The 25,624-nt window shown below is 44.6% G+C and overlaps 1 protein-coding gene across 1 annotated transcript in view; it reads left to right on the top strand.

Annotated features, from left to right (window-relative positions):
• CORO2A (coronin 2A) overlaps positions 1-23,530 on the top strand; it is a 56,830-nt gene extending 33,300 nt beyond the window's left edge. The window contains exons 2-12 of the mRNA XM_064641968.1: positions 2,676-2,876; positions 7,669-7,785; positions 11,963-12,112; positions 12,660-12,839; positions 13,510-13,626; positions 15,854-15,958; positions 16,307-16,403; positions 18,338-18,450; positions 19,529-19,619; positions 19,903-20,174; positions 21,958-23,530. Coding sequence (XP_064498038.1) covers positions 2,676-2,876; positions 7,669-7,785; positions 11,963-12,112; positions 12,660-12,839; positions 13,510-13,626; positions 15,854-15,958; positions 16,307-16,403; positions 18,338-18,450; positions 19,529-19,619; positions 19,903-20,174; positions 21,958-22,089 — 1,575 coding nt within the window. The 3' untranslated portion in view covers positions 22,090-23,530. The remainder of the gene's footprint in view (positions 1-2,675; positions 2,877-7,668; positions 7,786-11,962; positions 12,113-12,659; positions 12,840-13,509; positions 13,627-15,853; positions 15,959-16,306; positions 16,404-18,337; positions 18,451-19,528; positions 19,620-19,902; positions 20,175-21,957) is intronic.
• Positions 23,531-25,624: the final 2,094 nt, after the last annotated feature.

Here is a 25,624-nt window from a genome sequence, read left to right as displayed (position 1 = left end):
CACTGTCCAAACTTGGCCATTTAACTCCTTTTATTTCCTTTATTCCTTATTCACCATTAACCTTTTACTGGTAGTCTGCATGGGATGTCAGTATCTTGCTGTGTGTTCCTGCTCTCAGTAGGAATGGTATTGCAGTAATTGCTCCTGTGTGCTTGGTTACTTCTTTCTGCAGAAGAGCCTTGAACCTTCAGACCACACACTCTCTCCCAACTGAAGAGCAGTTTAGCTAGAAGTTCCTTACAGCCAGGCGATTAATTTCCTTTAATAAATGTAATGTTCTTGCTGTAAGAACTTACTGCTGCATCCAGACAATACAGTGAATTTTTTCCCCCTGGTGTGAGTAAGCCTAACTTCTAAAACTGCAAGGAGTGTGAAGTGTGAGAACACTGCACCTCTGGGGATGCTTGGGGAGCTAGCCAGTTGCATATAATCTCGGTTTGCTTTCTAGCTGTGAACATCCCTTCTTCCAAGATTAGCTTTCAGGATTGCTGCTTTCTTTTTCAAATAACTTCCATTTCTATGTTTTGGTTTGGGATAGGTACCTCTCACTGAATCAAAGATCCTTTGCACCTAATGTTTTCTGCAGAAGAAATTTAATCAGCTAAGAATATGGACAAATGCAGAGTTAACATAGGTAAAACATGCCAAGGTGAAAGAGAGCAATAAATATGACTGTGAAAGCAACTGGTGATCTGCCAGGACTGATTTTTTTACAGGCATTTGTTTTGTCCAAGGTGGGGTTGGTTCTGAGCTGTGTCAGTGGCTTGGGAGGAGGCAGGAAATAGGAAAGAACTTGTGTCCTAATACTGTTCACAACCCAAATCTTCCAGTGTGACACACTGTGTATGCTTCGTGTATCTTTGTATTGAGAGGTGCTTGTAGAGCTCAAGAAATACATTTTCTTAGCCTTTATTAGTCATCCCAGGAGGATGCAATACCATGCCAGCAACAAAGACATTTTAGTTTAGAATTGCTTGTTAGGTGATGATGCACTTGACTCCCTGCCCTTGAATGCATTTGTGCTTCCCTTCAACCACTTGCCCATATGAGCGAGTGGTCTAAGCCTTGCTGTAACTCAAAAGCTGCTTGGTTGTGTTCTCTTGTCAAACTGGAGTATCACTGATCCAGCATCACTGATAATACCACTCAGTAAATGTACATTAAAGAGATGTACATAGGGCAAAACCATGCCCTCTCCCAGTCTTTGCCCATACTCCCAGCTGATTTTGTGGGGCACTCTTTCACCCATAACTTTCTTGCCTGATCTGCACTTCTTTTTCTTTGAGCAATAGAATCTTACTCACCTTTGCCATGTGCCTTTTACTGGATAAATCTTGTGGGAAGAGTAGGATTTAATAGTCTTAACTGCCTTTTCTGACCAACACTGGTAATTTTCTATTTGAAAATAGCAGGTTGAGGGACATGATTCTCCCCATATGCTCTACTCTCATGAGACCCCACCTGGAATACTCTGTACAGTTCTGGTGTCCCCAACATAAGAAGGACATGAAACTGTTGGAGCAAGTCCAGAGGAGGGCCACAAAGTTCATAAGGGGACTAGAGCACCTCCCCTATGAAGACAGGTTGAGAAAGCTGGGGCTGTGCAGGTTGGAGAAGATGTTGCATGGAGCTCTCATAGCAGCCTTCCAGTAAATGAAGGAGGCCTACAAGAAAGCTGCTGGAGAGGGTCTCTTTGTTGGGAACTGTAGTGATAGGACAAGGAGTAATGGGTTCAAACTGAAAGAGGGGGAACTTAGTTTAGATTTTAGGAAGAAATTCTTTACTAAGAGGGTGGTGAGACACTGGAACAGGCTATCCAGGGAAGTTGTGGATGCCCCAACCCTGGCAGTGTTCAAATCCAGGTTGGATAAGTTCTTGAGCAACCTGGTCTAGTGGGAGGTGTCCCTGCACATGGCAGGGGAGATGGAACTAGGTGATAATTAAGGTCCCTTCCAACCCATGATTCTGTGATTGGATGAAATCAGTTACGTTAGTTTCTTTAAGCTTCACTGCTCTCTGTGGTAAGGGGTTCTTGTGTTTAGCATGCTTCATGTGTCTCATCTAAACACCATTTAAAATGCTGTTTGTCAGAGGGCTGTAGCACAGTTATAAACCAGACATACAGAACATAATTGTCAGTAGGGAAAACATCAACAGATGACTATTTCTATGATCTGTCAAACTTATTTTTTCTGATTGTGTGAGCAAAATTTAGGCTACTTTTGGTTCTAAAGCACCTGAGGGCTAAACAAAGACTTGTTCGCTCACCATCTTTCAGGCTTTTCTCATGCAAGATTTTGTATCTTTCATGCTTTCTGAGCTCTGTGCTACCAGGATTCATCTCCTCTTAAACTTGCTGTCATCTGGACCTGCCCCAGTGATAGGGACTGCTGGGCATGCACAGCCCAGCTGGTTGGTGATGGTGAGAGCTGTCATTTCTTCCCTGTGCCCTCCTCTCTCCATCAGAGATGTGCAAGTGTGCAGAGACAGGGCATGCCAAAGGGATGAAGACCAGAAGAGAAAGCTCTGTCTGCCACTTGCTGGCTGGAGGTTGGTGTGAGCAGCCCAAAAGGTGGAGAGTGAGTCTGTGGTGGGGAGAGGGGAGTAGGGGTCTGTGAGCCTTGCCAGGCTGGCCAGTCCTCACGTCACAGGGCATTGTGTTTCTCCCCTTGCAGATGTCGTGGCATCCAAGGTACCGCAGCTCTAAGTTCCGCAACGTGTATGGCAAAGCTGCCAGCAAGGAGAAGTGCTACGACTGCGTGCCCATCACCCACAGCGTCCACGACAACCACTTCTGCGCCGTGAACCCCAACTTCATTGCCGTGGTCACTGAGTGCGTGGGCGGTGGTGCCTTCCTCGTCATTCCCATCAAGCAGGTGAGCTCTGCCAGGGCGAGCTGGCTTTCAAGAGCACATCAAGAGGCTGGAGGAGGGACAGGCTTTCTAGGGATCTAGATCGCAGAGGATATTCAGTTAATGCTGCTGCCAGAATTGCAAAGTGACTGAAGAGGCACCAGTTGCCCTGGCAGGTGGTTCCTGGGATGTGTGTACTTACATGTCTTTCATTGCTGCTTGCAGATTTTTGACACCTTGCTTCATTTCATAACTCATTTGCCTTTCTTGTATAATCAGCAGGAACTATGCTGTTTAGATGTTTGTGTCCTGGGAGAAACAGCACATTAAAAAGTTTTTAGTGGATGCAGAGAGCAAAACCAGAAAGGTGCTTTAGTGGCATGGCTTCAGCTGTGACCAAAGGAGAATATGCTATGTTTTGTTTTACCTTCTTTGTAAAAGAATGGAGACACAGTTATCAGGTAATGAAGCTCTTAAGCTTCAAGCATTGATGCTGTAAAAACTTCCCTTTCAGAAACAAATTCCAGCTTTGTGAGTTTTTATGACTTAGGATCTGCTGAGAGTGAGAAGTTGGCCATCTGATGTTTATTGCTTCAGAATAATTAAGCATGCACTAATGTGGATTAGTTTCAATATGAGATTATGATCTCTCTGGAATCAGGACAGAACAGATGAAAGGCAAAAGTTCAGCCTTTAATTAAAAGTTAATTGATGGTGTTATTGCAATGCCACTTTTTCAATATATATTTGCTAAGGATGAAAGTGAACTGGCTATGCTTGAAGAACCTAGCACAGTTCCTGGCCCTTCTGGACTTTGTTTATTCATTCCTTCAATGCTGGTGCTGTTCAGAGATGTCCTAGAATTAACCACTACCCTGTTTTTCTTGACTGAGTCACTTCTGCCCCCTTGACCATGGTCTATTGAGGCTGAGGAACTTGTCTTTATCACAGAAATGCATCTATAAGCAGACAGCTGTTGACTGTGGGATGTGGGGTGGGACCAAACCCTCAAAGTGTTGGGAAAGGTGCTTGCACTGCTTACTATTAATTCTTCTGTCTTCTCACCTCTTCTCAGCTTGGCTAGTCTTTAGTAGTAATCCTTCCTTTCTTGCACCTGCTCAAATACTACACCCAGATCTGAAATATTGCATGCAGGAATCAAAGGCGTGGTAGAACTAAAAGATACAGAAAAGGATAATTAAAGTATGTCAGTGAAAATGTGAAGGTGCTTTCATGTGAGGAAAGACTTTGTAGGTTAGGCATCAATTAGTCCGGGAAGAAAGGCAAATGAGGGAGGTGTATAAAACTGTGAAGAGGCTGGGGAAGTTTAAGGAGTGATTCTTCTTGATTTGTTTGGTGAAGGGGATTCTGGAGACCAGGGAACAAACCGTTAGCAGCAAACATAAATGCTGCTGCAGTTCAGATGTGGAGCTCAGTGTTGTGGATGCTGATGTGCCTGGAAGAATTAAGGGGTTCAAAACAGAGTAATGGAGACGAGTCAGTCCCTTGAGGGCTGACCTTTGGTGATGACTCAGGGAAATGATGTGCTTCACGCAGTCATATTCCAAAACCTGTTCCTGACCCATGTTGGGGAGGAAAGCATCCTCAGCCACTCACAGAAAGGGGGTCTCTGAGTTGGGACTTGTGATACCAGTTACTTTTTTTGTATGATACACTTCCAAACTGGTGCCATTTGGTGCAAAGCAGCAGCTTTTAACTTGTGCTCCTCGTGGGGTTCTTTTTGTGAGTGCCACTTTCTGTGACGTGACCCATGTAGACAGCACCCTGGCCATTTGGCTTGGGCCCTTGGCTGCCAGGACACCAAAGCCAGCCTGTTCTGGAGACACATGTCTGGGACAGTATTGACTGTGACTGCAGTTACTTTTGACTGGATTCACAGGAAGCAGGCACATCCCAAGCACGCCATAGCGTGGAGGAAAATCCCAAGAGCCAGGACATCACACATTTAGTCAAAGCAGGAAATGGTAGCCAGGGCAAGGAAGGGTGCACTTTCTGGGGAGGTTGAACAACCTGTTTAGGGAGCTGCTCTTATCCCTGCAAGGTTTTTTTTATTTCATTTTGCATGTGCTGCTACTGGAGGGGCTGCCTGCCTAAGGATGTGCTTGAATGAAGGCTCGGCTTTGCTCTGTTTAACTGTGCCTTCTTGCTTGTTTGTTGTGCTGCTCTCCTACTGAGTCATGGACTCCAAGCTCTCTCATCTCTCCTTGAATAAATACCACTTCTTGCCTTCTGCACCGTTCTTCCTTTCTGAGAGCTTGGAGGTGAGGTAGGGTTGGGAACAGCGGAGGTTACGTAGAGAATGAGTTCTTTGCTGGAGATAACCTCCTTGCAGGAGGCCTTTGCATTCCACGGGAAGAGAAATTAACTGCATATTTGCCACCACTTTGAAAATGGCCTGTTGCAGGATGTGCCAGGTATGTCCTGGTGAATATGTTCCATTGAAGCCAGTGGGGTGGAATGGCAACACATCTCCCCAGGGGGAAGGGGCTGTGGCCACAGGTGCCCAGAACAAACTGAATGACTGTAAATCTTGTAAGTCTGAGGAGGCACAAACTCAGTGACTGTAACTGGGATGTGAGATGCTTTCCCACAGTGTGGCCTGAGTGTAGATTGGTGTCTGACACAGATGAGCTGGGGAGATGCATGCAGAATATGCCGAAGCAGGATCTTGACTCAGAGTGGAATTTTGTGGCCTTTCTTTGAAAGATGAAGGTCTGCTTTTTTACTTCTCAGTAGCTTAATGGTTGCACATTTTCCCAACACTGTTACCCCACTCCATATCACTCCCTCAAAATTCTGTTAGGTTTTTTAGACTTCCCTCAGGCTAGGCCTTCATTGTGTTTAAGAACATCTGTACCCTGGCCTGGACAAGAAGATACCACGCAGGCACAGTGACCTTCAAACCCAGGACTGGATGTGCTGTGATGAAGAGGAGGATGAGGAAGAGGGGGTCCCAGAGCCCCCTGCCTCGATTTCCAGAGGGGCTTGCCAGGGGGAGGTGCTAGGAGGTAGATAAATCTGGGATTGGATGGGTTAACATCTTAAATTGTAGAACCCCGTGGGCACGGGAGACGTGTCAATATGTATTCCTGTGGGCCTCAAGCCTGAAATTAAAGGACCTACCCTCTTTATCTTATCTTATACACTAAGCTGGCTCGGAGTCCCATTTTTCTGTGGTCTCTTAAGGCAACCAAACTTGGTTGAGGCTGCATCTGTCTCTTCCTTTGCAACATAAAGAAATAAGAAAGCCTTGCAGGATGTCAGGCAGAATGGGCTTAGGGCAGCCTGGGAGTCTCCTGAACGGAATAGGGAGCAGACAGGGAGCCAGCTTTGGGAGGGGTCAGAGTTCTCTTAAAGATCAAGGGATCCCTGTGGATCTGGCTGTCCAGCCCTATTAGTTGTCAGCTTGAAACCAAGCTCTGAAGCCTACAAAAGGGCACTGTGGGTGGGGGAACACTGCTTATTAAAGGCCTTTTATCTCTCTTCTGCCTTCCCAAATCTCTCTGCACTGTTGCTTTTCTAAAAGAGAATTGTTTTAGACTGTAGTCTAAAAAAGCAGTCTTTTACATTTCAAAGCCCTCTGGATGTTCAGTTTAAAGCAGGTTAGTCCCAGTTTATGCAACAAACTTTCCAGTGAAGCCAGAATAGTTACACATCATGTCCCATTCTGCATTCAAAATTGCAAACCCCCCAAATTTTCAAAAGCTGGGAAAATTACATCTTATCCACAGCCTGGTTAGAGCCAGCAGTGATTCCCCTCTGCTGTGCACTCCTAAGGGCCACTTCTGGAGAGATGTAGAGAATACATCAACAGAAGTGTCTGCCTTCTAGGAGACCACACATTTGCAATCATTTTGGTTTATGATTCTTCCAGGTGGGAAGCAGTAAGCAGGTGAGCATCACCAGCTTGCCATCATGTCTCTCTGCTTAGATGACTGACTTTTGCTTGTGAACAGATGCCTGAGATGCAAGGTGGGTCATGGAGCTCCCCACACTTCTTGTGCTCCTGACAGGGAGAAACAAGTGGTGCTTTAATGTTAATAAAATCCCTGCACCCCTCCTAACATATAAGTATTCAGACTTTACTTTCTAGCAGAGACCGTTCCTGCAGTGTGGGTTTATCCAGCACAACACAGCCCCCATGTGGCACAAGGCCCTCAATACTCCTTAGGGCACTTTGCAGGATTTTTACCAGCGCAGATCCACCTGAACATGGTGGGTTTTTTTTTTTGAGAGTCCAAAATTCTGATTTGTTCTGGCGAATGACTGGATTTGAACACCAGCAGAGAGAAATAGATAGCTTGTTGAAAGAAAAAGCTCCATTTGAAATTTCTGTCACAAATATGAGGCTAAAAATAAAACCTAGAAAATTTTTTCCTGCTCATAAGAAATGTCTTCTGAAGGAGATTCTGATGTTGTTTGTCTCTCCCTCACAAGATCTTTAGAAAAATGTCAAAGGTTCAACTCATTCATAGGTGTTTCTCCTCCAAGGTTTTATTTTGGTGTTTGAACTTAATAGTGTTTTCTGATGTGCGTGTATGCATGCATAGAGATTTCTTGACAGCAGCATGTACTTAGGAAGGCCTGAGCACTCTTTCCTTTCTTTATTGTGGTATCATCAAGACTTGACTAGCAGGGACAGAAAAAACCATTCTCAACAGACAGAGAGCACCCAGGGTATTTGAAGCATAACAAGCAGAAACAAGTTTCTTGCTGGAGCTGCCTTGGATCTTCCTTGAAAATGTCTGGTAATTCCATGGCTCACCTTAGGTTTGATTATATTTTTTTCTTCCAGACAGGCAAGCTTGACCCACATTATCCCAAAGTATGTGGGCACAAAGGAAATGTTCTGGACATCAAGTGGAACCCATTCAATGACTTTGTAATAGCTTCATGTTCAGAAGATAGCACAGTAAGTTTACCACCTTCTGCTCTGCATTACTACCTGGCTAATGTGCTTCGTAGGGGAAGAAGTTAAAAACAAACCAAAAGGTCCATGGATGAGATGTGAAAGCATAGATATAGTTATTTAAGAAATCAGGTAAGAGTAAAATTCCTTTTTTCTCTTGAGTTCAGAGCTGTGTGATCCCTTCCAGATGATACACCAAATCAATGTAATAAGGAAGATCTTTTGTGGGGGCTTGTTTTTATGTGTTTGCATAAGAAAAACAGAATATGAATTTAAAATGGAATGACTATTCAAGTTTCATTACAATGAAACTCTGTCTTTACTTTGGAATAAAAGCTGTTCCATAATCTGGAACACCTATTTCAGATTAATGCCCTGCAGAACAAATTTGAGTTTATTCCTGCACTCAGTTATTCTGTAAAATCATGCTTTTGCTGAAGTTAGTATGATTAAGATGCAGTCATACATAGGAATAGAAATATTCAATTTGTGTTTGTAAGGGGCAGTTTAGCACATATCTACCCACTGAAAGGTTGCTTTCAAGAGGTCTTGTCAGAAGTGTGATGTTGACTTGTGTGACAGTGAGGACATCTGCCTAACTACTGTGTGTTTTCCCAGAGATCCCATACGTGTTTTCTCCCACTGGGTATGTTCATACTTTGTCACACAGCATCAGGGAGATTTCTCCTGCCATTTCCTCAAGCCCTGGCTTGGTTCACATCCTCTGCCATCTTAGTTCTGACAAAAAGTCACTCTTAAATCTAGGCTTTTTGTATTGTCTTTTCTGTTTTGTGACTTGCCTTTGCTTGTTTGGATACTTTGGTTTTTTTTAAAGGCTTCTTTCAGTTTCTGGACTAATAGCAAAGATTTTATTTTGTCTTACAGCCTGTATGCCAGCTTTTCCTGCTGTCTCAGGCAGCATGGCACATCATGGCTTACTTCTGGAAGCAAAGCACCACCTTGAGGCTCTTTTGAGCCTCATATGAGGAATGAACACAAGCTTCAAAATGTCCTGCTGCAGTTACAGAATCACAGAATCACAGAACCATTTGTGTTGAAAGGGAGGTTGGGTGGTCTCTACCCCCCACCTCCTGCACAGGTCTGTGAAGCTGAGTCTTGAAAATCTCAACGGATGGAGATTTCACCACCTCTCTAGGCAACTGCTCCCATGGGGAATCTTTTTCCTTATATGCAGTGTAGTTAATGACTGTTGTATCCTGTCCTCCTACTCTGCACTTCAGGACAGGGCCAGGCTCTATTTTCTCAGTAGTCTTGTTGAGTATTGAAGGCTTGTATTAGTTTGCCCTGAAGCTGCCTCTTCTCTGGGCTGAATAAGCCCATCTCCCTCAGTTTCTCCTCACAGAGCAAGTGCTGCAGACTTCTGAGCATTCTAGTGGCCTCCACTGGACTCACAAGTTTATCAGCATCCTTCTTGCACTGGGAGGTGCAAAATTGGATGCAATATCCCAGCCATTCTTTAATAATTGCTGAGTAAAGGGGAAAATCACTTCCCTTGATCTTGTGGCTATATTTCTGCTGTTCCAGACCAGGATGTTGCCAGCTTTCATCCCTGATGTGGCATACTGCTGAGTTATACTTATTCTATCGCCCACTGGGACCCAGGGTCTGTGCAGAAGACTGCTCTGTGACAGCTTTCTTTTCCAGTTTCCTACTGAAACTTAACACTGGATCATTCTTCAGACTAAAGAATGAAAACACTGAGCTTGTCACTGGTCTCAGCACCAAAAGTTGTTCTCAGAACTCTATCTGTTTGAGACTGTACTCTGTTTTTTGTTATTACTCTCCCATCACCAGGAACCAGGAAGTGGTATCTTAGGAGTCCCCTGCACAGTGACACAGTGTAGAGATACCTCTTCCCTCCCTGCTAAGTAGGGAGGACGTCAGGCTGTGTTTCTTAGTGTGACTGTCTTTCCTGTTACCTGATAACTTGACCTGTGGAAGTCACTTAGTCCATGCCCGGCTCAAAGAAGGCCAGTTAAATTGGGATGCTCCAAGCCTTGTTCAGATGAGTTGAAAAGATTTCTAAGGCTACAGATCCCATATCTTCACTAGGCCCTTCTTCCAGCTGTTGAGTACCCTTCGGGGAAAAATAGGATGCATCTGATCTCCAGTGATTGCCATATGGACATTAGAGCCAAAGCCTTCCTTGCAATCTGTTATTAAAGGCCTGGTGCTCTCTTCCATCTCTGAACATTAGCATAAGCCACTGTTCTGGCTTATGTGCAAGGATGCATCTAATTGCTTACTGGGCTGGATCTGCCTCAAATGTTTGAGGAAGGCTGCAAGATTCTGCAAAGATGATGGAAATTTCCCTACACCCACGTTCCTCAGAGGTTTCTTGACCATTAACCAGCCTTTCTGGAGCTTGCCTTGCTGGTATTACAGCTGTCTTTTGTGGTGCATAGCTGGAGCATGTAGAGTGGTACTTTTGGGCATGGGAGGGAATGGATAGTCTCCATGAACACCGAGTGCCCTTTTCAGTCTGCACTGCTGCAGGCTTAGGGCTGAGGCCAATGCAAATGGCCAGGGGCTGAGAATTTGAGCTCATCCTCTTACCCCTTCTGTTCTTTTTGGCAAATCATCAGGCATGTATGAATTCAGCTTGCTGAAGATCTTCTGCCCTCTGTTTAGAGGGGCAACTCTGTGCCTTTTACTTTACTTCATCAGGTTTTCTTCAAGATGTAGAAGGGCAGACAGCTTGTGGATTGTTCATGCTTAGTCTGCAGGCCTGGGTCCAAGACCTGCTTCTTCTGCACGCTAAAGAACTGGCAATTTCTGCCACTTGATGCATCCTGAGATTCCAGCCAGAGACTTTTCTCTGCTTTTATCACCTGCCATTTCATTGCATGAGGAGTGAATGGTTCATTCTAGGCAGTTCTTCTCAGCATTAACACAACCTATTTTTCTCTTTCCTACTTTCTCAGCCCTATTCCTTTAAGTGATAACTGTTGAAGATGTAAAGTATGATGTTTTCTCTAGCTGCTGTGGAAGTTCATGTGGAGACTACTGGACCCTACAGTCCTGAAGTTTCTGATGGGCCTGATTCTTCAGTGGAATAAACACTGTTGAGAAGAGTCCTTATGATGTTTCCCAGCAGGTCCCAGAATTTGTGCCTCTCCTTATTTGAGAGGAGTAATCCTTATCAGCTGAACAGTGGGAGACTTGGCAGGTGTGGCTAATTTCCATGAACTATGCTTTGAAGAGTATTTCCCTTTTGTTTCAGGCTAAGAGCCAGAAAAATTATGACAAGCATAGACATTTTCATTGAGCCGAAGGATCTATTAACATACTAAATATTGGTATTTCTAGAGTTCGTGTGAGACTCATTTTACCTGCATAGGTTCAGCTGCTGTTGCAGGTTTCCTCTATTGTCTTCTTCCACCACAGGAGAACAGATCATTTTTGTCTTTTTGTAGGATCTTTCTAGAAGATCACAGAGCTGTAGGTAGACCTGTTATGAGACAGCACACTCCCAGTGTTGAGTGACTACAGTGTGGTGTTGCCCAGCCTCTCTGCTCAGGGCACCTGTCTTGTGGCCACCTGGTGGTGTTGTGTTCTGTGTACTTTGATAAATGTGTGTGTCATTTGCAAAGCATTCAGCAATAGGTCATTTTTCTGTGGGACAAACATGACTATAGCTGTCACCTGACCAGAGGAGTTCTCAGTTCTTTTACCATGTTGTGCTGAATGGATCCTCAGGACCAGGATGAAGAGGAACCAGAGAGCAAGAGGAGATTGAGCTTGAAACAATGCTATAATATCATAGAATCATAGAATTATGATCTTTTGGGACTCAGATTTGCTTGCTCCTGCTCAAAGTTAGGAGGCAAGGTCTGCAACACCTGCAGTTTACTTCTTCCCCTTAGGAATAGCTTATTCATAATTGTGCTGACAGCTTGGCCAGGTCTAAGGGTTGGATTGCTAAGTTTACAAAAAACCTGGTAGGACTGCTGGCTAAAGATAGAAGGTAAAGAGGAGTCTTCGGGTCCACAGAAAACTAAAGATACAAATTTAAAGGACTAGTGTTCAATAAAACCAGGACCATTCCTATTCACTACAATGGTAACAATAATACCAAGGCAGTAATAGTTATTGGTAAGTTCCAACAGCTCTTTACTTTACTCAGGAATCTCACAAACACCCATCCTGTGCCATTCAGGTTAAAATATGGGACATCCCCAACCAGTTGTTAAAAAGAAACATTACCAGTCCGAAGAAAGAACTTCTTGGGCATGCTGGAAGAGTGATCCTCATTGAATGGCACCCCACGGCTGATGACATCCTCTTCAGCTCTGGCTATGACTACAAGGTGGGTCTGTGCTTTGTGGAGCTCTCCTCCTGAGACACCCTGTTTGGCAGAGTGTTTTGAACTTTGTTTTAATTTCAAGCTGTAAGATGATACTAAAGAGTTCAGAAGCTTTCTTTATGGGGAAATTCCATGGTGACCCCAAAGGCAAAACGGCGTTGCTACAAGTTCAAAAGGACTTGCTAACTTTCTTCTGATGAATTTCAGTCTACTCTGCCTTTCTCATTTACTGAATTGAATACAGTATGCAATGTCATGCATTTTTGTTTGGATTTATTGTTGTGCTAGTGCAAATATCTGCACTGATGTTGGCTATTTTTGTGTAAAAAATGTGGTTGCAAAGGAAATTAAAATCTTGGACATTCGGAGCCAACACTGATATATTGCTGTAAGTATCAGGAATTATTTTAAGTGATGGAGAACAATCACTTATGATGGTAAGACCTATACATGTGGACAAAAAAAAAGAGGAAGAAGTGAATAGAGTGCAAAAAATTATAGTGGGTCAGGCAGCAAAAGGCTGATATTTTTTTTGTTCCTTTGCCTCCAGATAATGATCTGGAACCTGGATGTCAAGGAGGCTGTCATCTCAAAGCCAGTGAAGGTTCTTGACGCTCACGCGGATGTGGTCCTCTCCATGTCATTCAACACAGACGGCAGTCTCCTTGCCACAGCCTGCAGGGACAGAAAGATACGTGTGATAGACCCTCGTGCAGGAGCAGTCCTACAAGTAAGTTGGATTCAGAGGTTTGTGCTCCAGCTGATCTCCTCTCTTGGAGTGTTTCCTCTCCTGGGTAGATTCATTGCCATAAAAGATCTGTGCCCTGCATTGCCCAAGGCAATGGTACTATTGCCTTCTACTTTCCATGGAACACTCAACTGCCATCGTTTAAAACAAGGCTTTTGCATCTTGCTACCATGTTCCTTGCTCCCTGAAACCCTTCTTGAAGTGCACTGTTTTCTTAGCTACTTCGTGCAGCCCTATGTGGGATGCCTTGGGAGGGCTTGCAGAGATCAGGTGGACAAATGTACACAAGTGTACATTTATCCCAATGTTCTTGTTGCCTGGGCTTTGGATCTGTTGGTAAGGGGAAACTGACTGTATCTTGTAGCTATTTGCACAGATTTGTGTACACAGGAAGTTCTACCTACAACTAATAGGGTCTGCCCTCTTGCAAATATGTCAATCATTAGTTAGGGGAGGTTGATTGGGCTTTTGGGAATGATCCTGAAGAGTTTAGGCCAGCTTTCTCAGATCCTCGTGAAGTTCTGCTCACCATACTTCAGCCAGGCTGAGCAGATCTTTCAGATGTGAATGAATGAGTGTTGTCATGTAACATGAAATGTAGCTATGCAACAGGTGCTGTTTTACTCATGTAGTGTCCTTTCTCTTCCTATAGGAAGCCAGCTACAAGTCTCACAGAGTCAATAAAGTGTTGTTTCTTGGAAACATGAAAAAGCTGTTCTCTACTGGAACATCTCGGTGGAATAATAGGCAAATTGCTTTATGGGATCAAGTGAGTATGGGACCAACAATCTTAACCACATCAGCTTTGGTTTTCTCTCTTTTGCTGTCACTGTAACTTTTCCACCTGCCAAATACACAAAAATTGAACCATAACAGGAATTCAGAAGTGATCTGTCAAATTCCTAATGGGAGGTAGGTCTTACTGCTGTGAGAGTTAACTGAGTTTCTAAAGAAACTTTAAGCGTAGAAATCCTCCAGAACAGAGAGTATGCTATGCCCATGTCCTGGTTTTGGCTGGGATAGAGTTAATTTTCTTCTTAGTTGTTGGTACAATGTTGTGTTTGGATTTAGTGCTGATAGCACACTGATGTTTTGGGTGTTGCTAAGTAGTGCTTACCCTAAGTCAAAGACTTTTCAGTGTTTGATGCTCTGCCAGTGTGCAGGTGCATGAGAAACCAGAAGGAAGGATAGCCAGGACAGCTGATCTGAACTGGCCATAGGAATATTCTATACCATAGAATGTCATGCTCAAGGGGGGGGAGTTGGCCAGGAGCCATGGATTGCTACTCAGGGACTGGTTGGGCATTAGTCAGTGAGTCGTGAGTGGTTGTGTTGTGCATCACTTATTTTTTGGGGGTTTAATTCCTCTCTCTCCCCTTTCTTTTCATTACAGTTATTGTTATTGTTTTATATGTTGCTTTTTTTCAATTATTGAATGTTCTTATCTCAACTTGGGTTTACCCTTTTCTGATTCTCTTCCTCATCCCACCAAGGGGAAGTGAGCAAGCAGCTGTGTGGTACTTGTACTTTGATTGGGGTTAAACCACAACAGCCCACTAAAGGAAGAAATCATTCAAAAGACCTCTGGGTGATTCCTGTAGCTCTGACTTTAAGTGGCTCTTAGTGGTCTTACTGGCAAACTGGTCCTCTGATATTGGAAATAGAAATGAGCTCTAGACACAGCCTACTCAGATGAAGCCCTCAGTGGAGAAAAATATGTGGGGTGGTTTTGATTTCTGATGGTTCCTGATGGTAGAGTATTGAGGTAGCACTTAAATGGTCACTTCCAAGACATGATCTCCTATGACAGTGGCTGCTAGGCTAATTAAACTCTTCTCTCCTATACCCCCTCATATTCAGTGAGAGGTTTTTACTTTGTCAGCTTCTCACATTGTCTCTCTGCATCAACCACCATGCAGCACAATCATGTAGTGCTGTCACTCTTTGTACCAGAAAAAGCTGGAGGACCAGGCCTATGATTTGATGTTTGGCTATGTTTGGACATAGCTTCTTTGCCATATGTGAGAGGTAAAGCACTGTGCTGCTGTCTGAAGGCTTTCCACAATACTGAGCAGTGCTTTGACTCATCATGGTTTTCAGAGCCTTCTGCTGGAGGAGCTGGCCACACTTAGTTTAAGAACATAGTGGGAGTCTAGGTATGTGCAGCCTCCTTAGGAACAGGCATTGGCACAGGATCTGCCCAGCAGGCATCTTTCTGAGGTCCACATCCACCCATGTCATCATTACATCTAAACAGAAGCTCTGGATTTCTGGAGCCTGCAGCTTGGCAATTCTGCAGCACAAATTATGTTTAACCCTATGCTAAATACATATTTATGTGAGAATTGGCACACAGTAGCCATGGGACATCATAGTGTTCCCCATTGGTCCTCTCAAAATTGCTCCCCTCAGCAGTACAGGGATGGCTTTGTACAAGACACGCCAGCCTTGTGTAGGCAGTGGTGTGCTATGTCCTACATGGCTTACCTGCCAAAGGGCAGCAGGAGCTTTTGGCCTTGCAAATGGCACCTTCCCACTGTGCAGTGTGGAGACTGCTTGCTGATGTAGACTGCTCTTGTGGTGGGTGGTGCACAACTGTGGAGGTATTGCCTTGACTAGTGGCTTTGGAAGAATATAAGTAAAATACAGTGTGCCATGCAGATGTTCCCTAAAGGCCTGTTTATCTCCCTGGGTCTGGTGGCCCACATGGAGGCAGACAATGTTTCTTATTGTACATACCCTGAAATGTCATCAGGTGCCTGAGATGTTCTAGTGGTAGGAACTGATGTCCTGCACTCAGTCAAGGCCTGGGACAGAGCACCCATTTCCTACCCACAGAGCTTTGAAGAAGTCTATGCATGGCCCTCTGCTCAGAGCCGTGGCCGGGGATCATTACAGAGCTGGCTCATGTGCTGCTGGGGCTCAGGTGAGGTGTCCCTGACTTGAAGTGACTGACAGGTGATTGCAGCTGACCCTTTTTCCTGTGTCCTGCCCAGAATGACCTTTCTGTGCCTTTACTGGAGGAGGATCTGGATGGCTCCTCGGGACTCCTGTTTCCCGTCTATGACTCTGACACACACATGCTTTATGTGGTGGGAAAGGTAAGTGCTTTCCATGTCAGCAAATGCTGGCCTGTTTGATTCTGCTCTCAGCCTGCGTTGCATCAGGCTGAAGTCAAAGATGCTCCTGAAGTATCTTAGCCTAAGGACATAGGCAGATGGAAAGGGGCCACAGGGTGCTGCGCATCAGGCCGTGTATACCACATTTACTGGTGTACCATGCTTATTGTAGTTAAGCACACTGCAGAGTCCTAATCTTCCCATGTAGGAAATTGAGGGTAAACATTTGGTTCAGTCTTGATCCTGCATGGCTTCTCTGGCCAGGCATACTTGTTAGACCCTCATGCTGAACAGCACAGTCCGGCTGATGTTGATTTTCTTTGCCTTTAGGGTGATGGAAATATACGGTACTATGAGATAAGCCCTGAGAAACCATACCTGAACTACTTGATGGAATATCGTTCTCACTTACCACAGAAGGGAATTGGTGAGTGGCAGCATGCCTAATGCTAGAAGAAGACTGTGACTTTTTTGTTTTAGAGGCTCTCAGAGTCTAGGATTATCCAAAATATCATTTAGAAAAGAAAATGGGCCAGATTCCTCCACCCGGGTTTACAGGTGCACAACAGTCAGCTTGGCCCAGCTCACATATATATGGCAGGTGGTGTTACAGGGTCAGAGCTCGGAGGGGTCCCTTATGACCAGCAGAGCATGGGCTGGGCAGCGTTACCAGTCTCTGTCGCAGCCCCTCTCACATACCTGGTCAAGGTGGAAGGGAGGATAGTGTGGATTTAAAGCTGGAGAATGCTCCTTGCCATTTGTGAATCTGCTCCAGATTTTTGGCACTGAACTATACTTACATTATTCCCACCCTGTGATTTCTCTGGTAATAGGTGTTTCACATCTTAAGGCCGTCACTCTTTATTGTTTTCCTACCTTCTTCTTTACTGACATTTCCTGTTTAGAAATAGACCTGCTGTGATTAGGTCACCTGTCTTCCATTGCAGACCCTTGCATACTACCCGCTGTTTGATTCATAGTCTGCTTTCAGTCCTCAGCCCTTTCTGGAACCTTCTTGGGTCTGCCCTCTAAGTCATATTCTTCTGTAGACTGACATGTTTCTAGGATCATTTACCACCCTTCCACACCACCTTGGACGCTCCTGGTCTTACAGAACATTGGTACAGTTATTTGGCAGCACTGGGTTTTGTGCCTGCAGGTCTCCTTCAAAAAAAAAATCAAAAGGAATACATTATTTAAAACTTAACTGGAAGGCTCTCCCATTATTCAGTTTTTATAATCCTTCCAGTGTACAACATTCTGATTTTTTGTTGTCGTAGTCTCTTTAAAAATTATTCCATGAAAAGGAAGTGTACAAGTGTTTTTAAAAGGCCTGAATGAATCAGATCTACTGCCCTAACCTGCTTTGTCCTGCTGATCAAATATACTGCTAAGGCTATTGCACAAAATTTCTTTCTCAATATTAGCAAAACAAAATACTGTGTAGAGAAGTGGAGTTTAGATTTGCATTTAGGTGAATGCATAATGTAAAGAGCAACATTCCTTCACATAGAATCTACTGTTTAACGAAGCCACAGAATATTGTGAGTTGGAAGGGACCCACGAGGATCACTGAGTTCAACTCATAAGTGAATGGCCTCTATGGGGATCAGACCCTCAACCCTGGCATTATTAGCACTGTGTTCTAACCAACTAAGCTAATCTCAAGCCATTGGGTAGTAGTAGAAAATTAAGCTTATGTAGAACACCATGAAGCAAGGTCTACAAGCACAGGGAATCACTTTTGTTAAGGGAATTGACATGTTAATGGAATTGACAGTATAGGCTTTGGACTGTGCAAGCTTGTGGGAGAGAAATCTGCTGAAGTTATCAGGTACTTAGAGACCCTGTGCGCCTTAGCCAGTCCCTAAAACACAAACAGTGCTGTCTGACAGCATAGATGTTCATGCCCTTCCCATACTCCGTTCTGTTTTGGGACAGTTTTGGGGGAGCATACTGGGCTGGAAGGGATTTCAGCCTGATACATATAGCTAATCTAGTGGTGTTTAGGTGCCCTGAAATCCCTTCTTTGTCATCCTAATACTCAAATCCTGTGTCATCACCTGCCAGTTCTACTCAGTTATGTTCAATTTGGAGCTTGTTAGGATGAATAAGGAACAGGAGCCTTAGCATGAAAACCACACACCCTGTATGTAACTCCATGCTCTGACAAAAAAAAAAAAAAAGTTTAGTCTTGTAATTTATGCCACTGAGCCAGTTTTGGATGCAGATTTCAGACCATGCTGATGTGGAACTGATGCTATGACTCCTTTAATTATTTGGTGACCCTTTTCCCATGGCAGATGACATTAACTTTCCTAGGGAGATTTATATCCCATTTATTTCATGCTCTTCCACCAGGAATGATGCCAAAGAGAGGCCTTGATGTGTCATCTTGTGAGATTTTCCGTTTCTACAAACTGATTCCAACTAAAGGCCTGATTGAGCCCATCTCCATGATTGTGCCTCGACGGGTAAGTCAACCTCAGGTCATGTTCATATCTGGGGCAAATTTCAGTGGAAAAATGAGGGCAGTGCCTCCTCTTTGTGACTCTTTTGGGGGCATGAGAGTAGGTAGAACAAGGGATTTTCTCTCTCCTAGCATGAGGGACATAGCTGGTCAGTTTCTGGGGCAGCCCTGCCAACAAACCCTGTCTGGGTAACTCAAGAGTTAGGTCTCTGTTTAATGTCTGACTTTCTAAGATGTGCTGCCAGGTCTACTAGCTGGCTGTAAACTTCCTCAGTGTCATCTGTTTGACAGAATGACAAAAGAGAGAGAGGGGCTGGAGTTTATGCTGAGTGACATAAAAATCTCTTTGTGGAAGGAAGAAGAATTACCCCAGGAAAATGGGAATGATGGATTCCCAGGTCTCTACCCAGAGGGTAAAATTGTGTTACAGACAATTGTTCTGCAGCATGTAGGCCATGACCCATTGCACTGGGAGTGATGTAGAAGTAGGTCTCAGAGCTGGTGTCATTAAGAGAAGGAAACAGACCATGAATCAGTAGCTAGCCAAGGCAGCTTCCATGTGACTGCGTGAGTAGTCAAGTACATGGGAAATGTCAGCACTGTGCCTTCTACTTTCAGAAAGTAGAATATGAGAAGAAGGTTCCTTGAATTCAGAGGCAGCAGAGCTAATGCTCACTGCAACTACCAATCAGGCATGTTCCTCCAACGTTATCTCCTTGGCCAGTTTTTGTCAGCTGATGATCAGCTAATGATTTATGACTTGTGTCCATCCTTTGTACTCACTGATTCATGCTTGGGAACACTGATTTTATGGGAGTTGAGTTAGCGTTTGTCAACCTCCCTCAGTCTGTTGTATGGACATGCAAAGACCTTACCGTCAGGAATTAAATTAGGCCTTCAGATGCAATTCTTCTGAGAGAGGCTCAGGGCAGGTGAGAAGATTTCATATCCATGCCGGTGAGTACTCATGACACTCCCTGTGCTGAGGTGGAATAAACTTATTTCTTCAGCACAATCCAGTATGGCCCCTCTAAACTAAAACCCCACTGACGTAGTTACTCTGGACTTTTGTTTGTTTGCAGTCGGAATCATACCAGGAAGATATCTACCCCTTGACTGCAGCAGCCCAGCCAGCACTGACAGCACAACAGTGGCTGAATGGAGTTAACAAAGGTCAGCACATGGAGAGCTCCCCAGCCCTTCAGCTCCCCAGGGCTTGGGTAAGCTGCTGCCAGCTCTCTGGCCTGTTAACTGCCAGAGAAAGAGGAAAGGAGGAAAAGGAGAAACATAACAAATATGACTGTAAGCTAAAATAACTTGGTGGCCGTGAACTCTGGAAGCCATTCCAGTCAAGTGCCTTCATGTTTATCCTTACAAGTTGTTTGAATGAATTGCTTAGAGCTGATTTCTGAGTGTGGTTTGTGAGTGCTAACTTGTCACCTGCCTCCCTCCTTAGGGCCTCTCTTGGTATCCTTGAGACCAGGCTCTGGAGCTGTGAATTCCGTACCACAGTGTCTTGAGCCAGAGCCACTCATGAAAACTACTGATCTGAGCCAGCAGCAGGGTTGGGGAGAAAGAATGCCACTGGAGGACAAGCAGAAGCCAAGAGAGATCGAAGATGGCAGGAAACAGCTGAAAGTGGAGGAGAAATCGCCAAAAAATGAGCAAATGTGCCTCTCCAATTGCTTTGACATATTTGAGTGTCCACCACCAAAAACTGAAAATGAGGTGTGAATGTGTGAGGTGAAGGACTGGGGCTGTGGGGGAAGCTCAAAGCCAGCTGCCAAAAGGATGCTATTCACAAGGTGGCAATTTGGGGAGGGTTTATTTTGCAGACCTGGGTCTGTGTAAGCTCTTTCTTCTTTGTGGGGGCAGAAGCTCCTCATGCCCTGGCTGCCACGCAGGAAGCAGAAATACAGCCCAGCAGCACCCCAGCTGAGGGAATCTGGAAAGGAGGGAGCAGTCAGTATTCCTGCTTTTTCACAGAATCACAGAATATGAAGAGTTGGAAGGGAGCTACAAGGATCATTGAGTTCAACTTCTGGCCCCATGCAGGACCATCCCCAAGAGTCACACCATGTGCCTGAGAGCACTGACCAAACGCTTCTTGAACTCTGTCAGCCTTGGTGCTGTGACCACTTCCCTGGGGAGCCTGTTCCAGCACCCAACCACCCTCTGGGTGAAGGACCTTTTGCTAATATCCAATCTAAACCTCCCCTGACACAACTTCAGGCCATTCCCCTTGGGTGCTGTCACTGGTCACCACAGATAATAGAGCAGTGTTTGCCCCTCCTCTTCCCCTCAGGAGGAAGTTTGTAACTGCAATGAAGTCTCCCCTCAGTCTTCTCTTCTCCAGGCTGAACAGACCAAGTGACCTCAGCCATTCTTGGGCATTCTTGTGGCACAGACCTGCCTGGTGGCTGTCTGGGGACAAGAAGGTGTTTGTGATGTTTGGTGCCTGGAGAAGAGAAGGGACTTCATACAGTATAACCCTCCTATGAAAGTTGCACTCAGTGAGCCTGGTGAGACAGCAGGGATCACTGTGGAAGGACTGTCTGTACCCCTGGAGCATCCATATGGTCTTAACTGCCTAACTGTTGTGGACCCTGACATGGCTAAGAGGCTGATCCTGCTCCTGCCTCAGCAGCTCATTGCTGGGGGACAACTTGACAGTGCAATGCCACTGAGGCTGGCTGCTCATTGCAGCCTGTGCCTGGGAAACACTCCAGAAAATGTCCTGGCAGCTCCATGATCTATCTTCAGCCATGGCCAACCACCTCCCTGTATAGTAACCAAAGCTGGCACAATGGTAGATCTCTGTGGTGATTTTCCAGCCTCTCATCATTGGCAGTTCAGGGACATTTTCAAGTACATGCAGTGTGTTTACTTTCAGCAACCCTGGAAGGATTTTCATCCCCTAGCTGTGCTCAGGTCCCCTTTTCATCTCTTCAAGATTTTAGCTTCTGCAGGTTGATAGGGCAGGAATTTCCACATCTGAATTTCCCTGTGGCGTAAAAAAGGATACTTTTCTACATATTTCTGAGCTGGCACCCTGAGGTTACAGAAGCCCTTGCAGATGTGGGTGCTCTGCTGCATGCACAGTGAAAGGCTATGCTAGTCCCAACTGGAGAGGACAGAGCATGATCAGAAAAAAAAGAAGAAAAGTAGAAGAACTTGCCCAAGGTCAGAGAAGGAGATATAGCGGACTCAGGAATTTAGACTCCAGATGCTTTCTGTAGGCTCTCTTTGAGTGATCAGCGGTATGAAGCTGTTTTTTCCTGATTTTTTTCCATTAAATTAAGGAGATGTAGCATTACTAAATGGTGCTGAGAAACACCTACAGTTTTAACTCAACCTAGTGGACAACAGGAGCATTGCTGATGTTCAGCCTGTTGGTTGAAGGCCTCCTGTTTAGATGCTGTTTCTCTTAGATGTCATGTGACAGGATTGGTGGCATTGTCAGGCTGTGTTTTCTTAGTGTAAAGGAAGTAAAATGTGTCTTTTCTTACAGCTTTTACAGATGTTTTACCGACAACAGGAAGAAATCCGTAGACTACGTGAGTTGATAATCCAGAGAGATGTCCAAATTAAACAGCTGGAGCTGGAGATCAGAAACGTCTGCACAGACACAGGCAGTAACTGAAAGTGCTGGACTGCAGCCTTTTGCACCCCTGGCAACTGGAGAAGATTCCAGTTGCTGCCAATAACTCCTCCTAGGTTTTTTACTGGGAGAAAAATTGATGCTTCAGGCAGCATGGACTTCCCTGGCTTGTGGTGGTCACATTTCCCTAATCATCACCAGACAGTTATTGATGGATTTACTGCACTTCTTCAGGCTCCCCTTGCTTGCCCGCTCACTGATGTCAGAAGCTCATGTGTTAATGCTAATGAGAGACTTTGGAAAATCTTGCTCTTCCGGTCCTGGAGAAGCTACATGTTAAACTCTAGGAGCAACCTGTTTTGCTGCCATTCCACAGGAGTATGGGAGGCTGAAGGCAGCTGCCAGTTCTCCCATGATGGGACGCAGCAGTGTGGCTCCTGTGGCTGCTGTCCTCTTGCCCTGGGAGGCCACTCTCCAGCCGAACTTCACGGCAGGTCTAGCTCCAAAGTGATCCTCAGGCACCCCTCTCACCTCATGGCTTGGCCCTGCACCAGGTGGCTAGGCAAAGCCATGGCTGCCCTGATCTTGTGCTAGGGATAGTCCTACTCAGAGTGGGAGCCTGCGCTGGGGGTGCCAAGGGCCAGCACTTTTTGTGATAGGTAAAGGAGAGTTGGTGTTGGAGGTCCCACTTTAAAGGGTGGTGTTGTGGGCTAGTTCTTTCCAGAGAAAGAACTCTGTGTCCTGTGGGTCAGTGGCCTTCTTTTCCTCCTGCCAAAGACTAGCTGCAGTCAATTGGGGGTCGTCATATAAATGAGGACAACATTTAAAGCTGCACGGTGTTGACAGCGGGGGAATTTGCCAAGAGGGTTTAAAAGGATGAGGGGGGAGTTGGACCCCCAACCCACTGCCGACCTTTCAGCAATGGTGCTAGACGTGTTGTGTCAACCACGGGAAGATCACGGGGCCGTGGCTAGTCATGAAAAGCCCTCTGTGGTTGCTGGAGTATTGCTTGTCCACGTGACTGCAGCTGCTGCCTCCTCAGCTCACAGGTGCCAGCACCTTGTCCCATCCTTGCAGCCACCTACAGCAGCGGGGTCCTTCTTCCCAGCTGTGTTGTGCATCCCCCTGCATCCTCCCAGGCTGCTCTGGCTCCCCAAGGCCTGCAGCCACACTGACCTGTGCCCTTCAGCACCAGCTCTCTAGCTCTCTGCTAGACCTTATGGAGATGTCTTAAACCCAAGCAGAGCAAGCAACCGCTGTTTAACGTGTTAACTGTGCACCTCTGTTGTGGCACATAGAAATGAATACTATGCCTTGCTAGTTCCCTGAGGCCTACTGATTACCCAAAATCTAAAAAAAAAATAAATAAAAAAATAAAAAAAAAATAAAAAAAATTAAAACCCCCTCCATTTTCAGAAATACCCACAAACAGGGCTCCTTATCAAGGGGACTGGCTCTGCCAGGGGAGGTTTAGGTTAGATGTTAGGAAGAAATTCTTTACAGAGAGGGTTATCAGGCATTGGAACGGCCTACCCAGAGAGGTGGTGGATTCACCATCCCTGGAGGTTTTTAGAAAGAGATTGGACGTGGCCCTTAGTACCATGATATAGTAATTGGAGTTGGATCAGGGGTTGGACTTGATGATCTTGGAGGTCTTTTCCAACCCAGTCTATTCTATGATTCTATGATTCTATGATTCTATGACTAAAGGCTGTGCACTGCCTGTGCTCATGTGAGACGCCCCCCTGGTTATCCCTGAAAGGCATAGCCAGCAAGGTCTCATGGCACTAATTGCTCTTATGTAGAAATCACATGAAGACTTTTCCCTTTTGCTCTGCTGCAAACTCTTCACCCAGTTTTCAAAAATATTTTACTCATTTCTAAATAGCAACAATAGATGTGGGTGCTAAAAAATTACAAATATTGTTGTTTCTGCAGCATTAAGAAGAGGAGGTTGTTGTTCATATTCTTCAGGAAGAGTCCTTTAGCATCAGTCACTTATTTAACTTTACTCTTTTTATAAAAATAATATATTGATAACAAAGTTGCTGAAACAAACTTCAGCTCATTTCAGATCATCTAGAATGGACTTCCCTGTGTCCTGGGAACACTCTGCCATATACAGTTACATGCAAAAGCAGCTTAACCCAGATACAGAGCTTTAATCTAAACATAGGAATCTTACACCAAAAGTGATCAGGCTCTCTTACCAAAGAGAAGAATTATGTTAAGAAATCAAAAAGCTCACAGTTTTTCAGCTATGTAGAACAGTCCTAACAGCTTCAAACTTCAAAGCCATTTTCACAGAAGGTAGCACAAGAGATATGACGCTGCTTTTCAAGAAATCATTATCAGAAAGGAGAGCACTCAACACAGCCTCAACAGTCCAGGGGATATGACACATCCTTTCACCATATGTGTTTTATTTGCTGCATTTTTTTGCTTGTTTTTTTTTTTTTTCATACAGAATAAATTATTTAAATTATTTCTATGTTAAAGTAAATTTTACAGGGGATTTTTACATCCTCTTGAGAACTGTTTCTTTGTTATTCCATGACTGACTAGCATAGAGAATAGTGGGCCACTGTGGTTCTTATCTTAGGGTTGTGTTGATTTCAGCATTTCTGGAAAAGAAGTTGCTTTCTTTAGGCTTTGCTGGAAACATTTGATAAGGTGAGACTATTTAATCAAAACTTCTTTTTCAGACAGTATGCCTGTAAAAGCATGGACTGTCAAATGTATTTCAATTTGGAGCTTAAATGCAACCGTAAATCTTTCACATGGAAAAACAAATGGAGGAAATGGAGTTATGGGTTAATGATCTGTGCCTAAATAGTCTTAAGTGATCATTTTAACAGTTTCTAAAACTTGTGACAGCTTTGTAAAAAACTGTAAAACATGGGGATAAAAACCAAATTTGTGCAATGAAAAACAAATATAACTGAATAATAAATATATTTAGAGCTTTACTTTTTGATACATGCAAGTTTGTCGTTTTATTATTGTATTGTTGAAGTGACTGAAACTTAGGCTGAATCAAGGTCAGAAAGGTGTATCACCTGCTGCCTCTTTTGCTTGAATAAAGCAATAATGTAAGTGGCCTTACATTAGTAGGCAGGTTGTACACAGCGTTATGCACATGGGCCTGTATTTTTATATCTTTCCTGTCTGCCCTTGATGGTACAAATGGGTGGCCATTTCGAACTGTTCTGTGCTAAACTGCTTTGTATGTTGTTTTGAGTAAACTCAGCCCTCCTGGAGATGCATTCTGTGTGGTGAGGTTTTTCCTGCTGTCCTGCAGTACAGGTGCTTCTCTTGTGCAATACAATCTGACCAGGCTCTTTTAGATTTTCCACATGAGGAGGGTATAATGTGTTAATACCAAATTTACTTATTTGAAGACATGTGGTGTTAGACAGAATTTTAATTCAGCAGAGTAAAGCAGCATTGACAATACAAGTGCAATATAGCAGCTGCGACCTCCAGTTGGATCACAATACAAATGGAATTCCCATTGCTGGTCTCTCTCACCGTCGTGATGCTGAGTATCTCCAATCACCAGGAAGAAATACATGGG

This window comes from Pseudopipra pipra, chromosome Z, assembly GCF_036250125.1.
Source record: "Pseudopipra pipra isolate bDixPip1 chromosome Z, bDixPip1.hap1, whole genome shotgun sequence".
In the NCBI taxonomy this organism is placed as follows: Eukaryota; Metazoa; Chordata; class Aves; order Passeriformes; family Pipridae; genus Pseudopipra; species Pseudopipra pipra.
The sequence above is the reverse complement of the archived record's forward strand: the minus strand, read 5'-3'. Positions and strand labels throughout refer to the sequence as shown.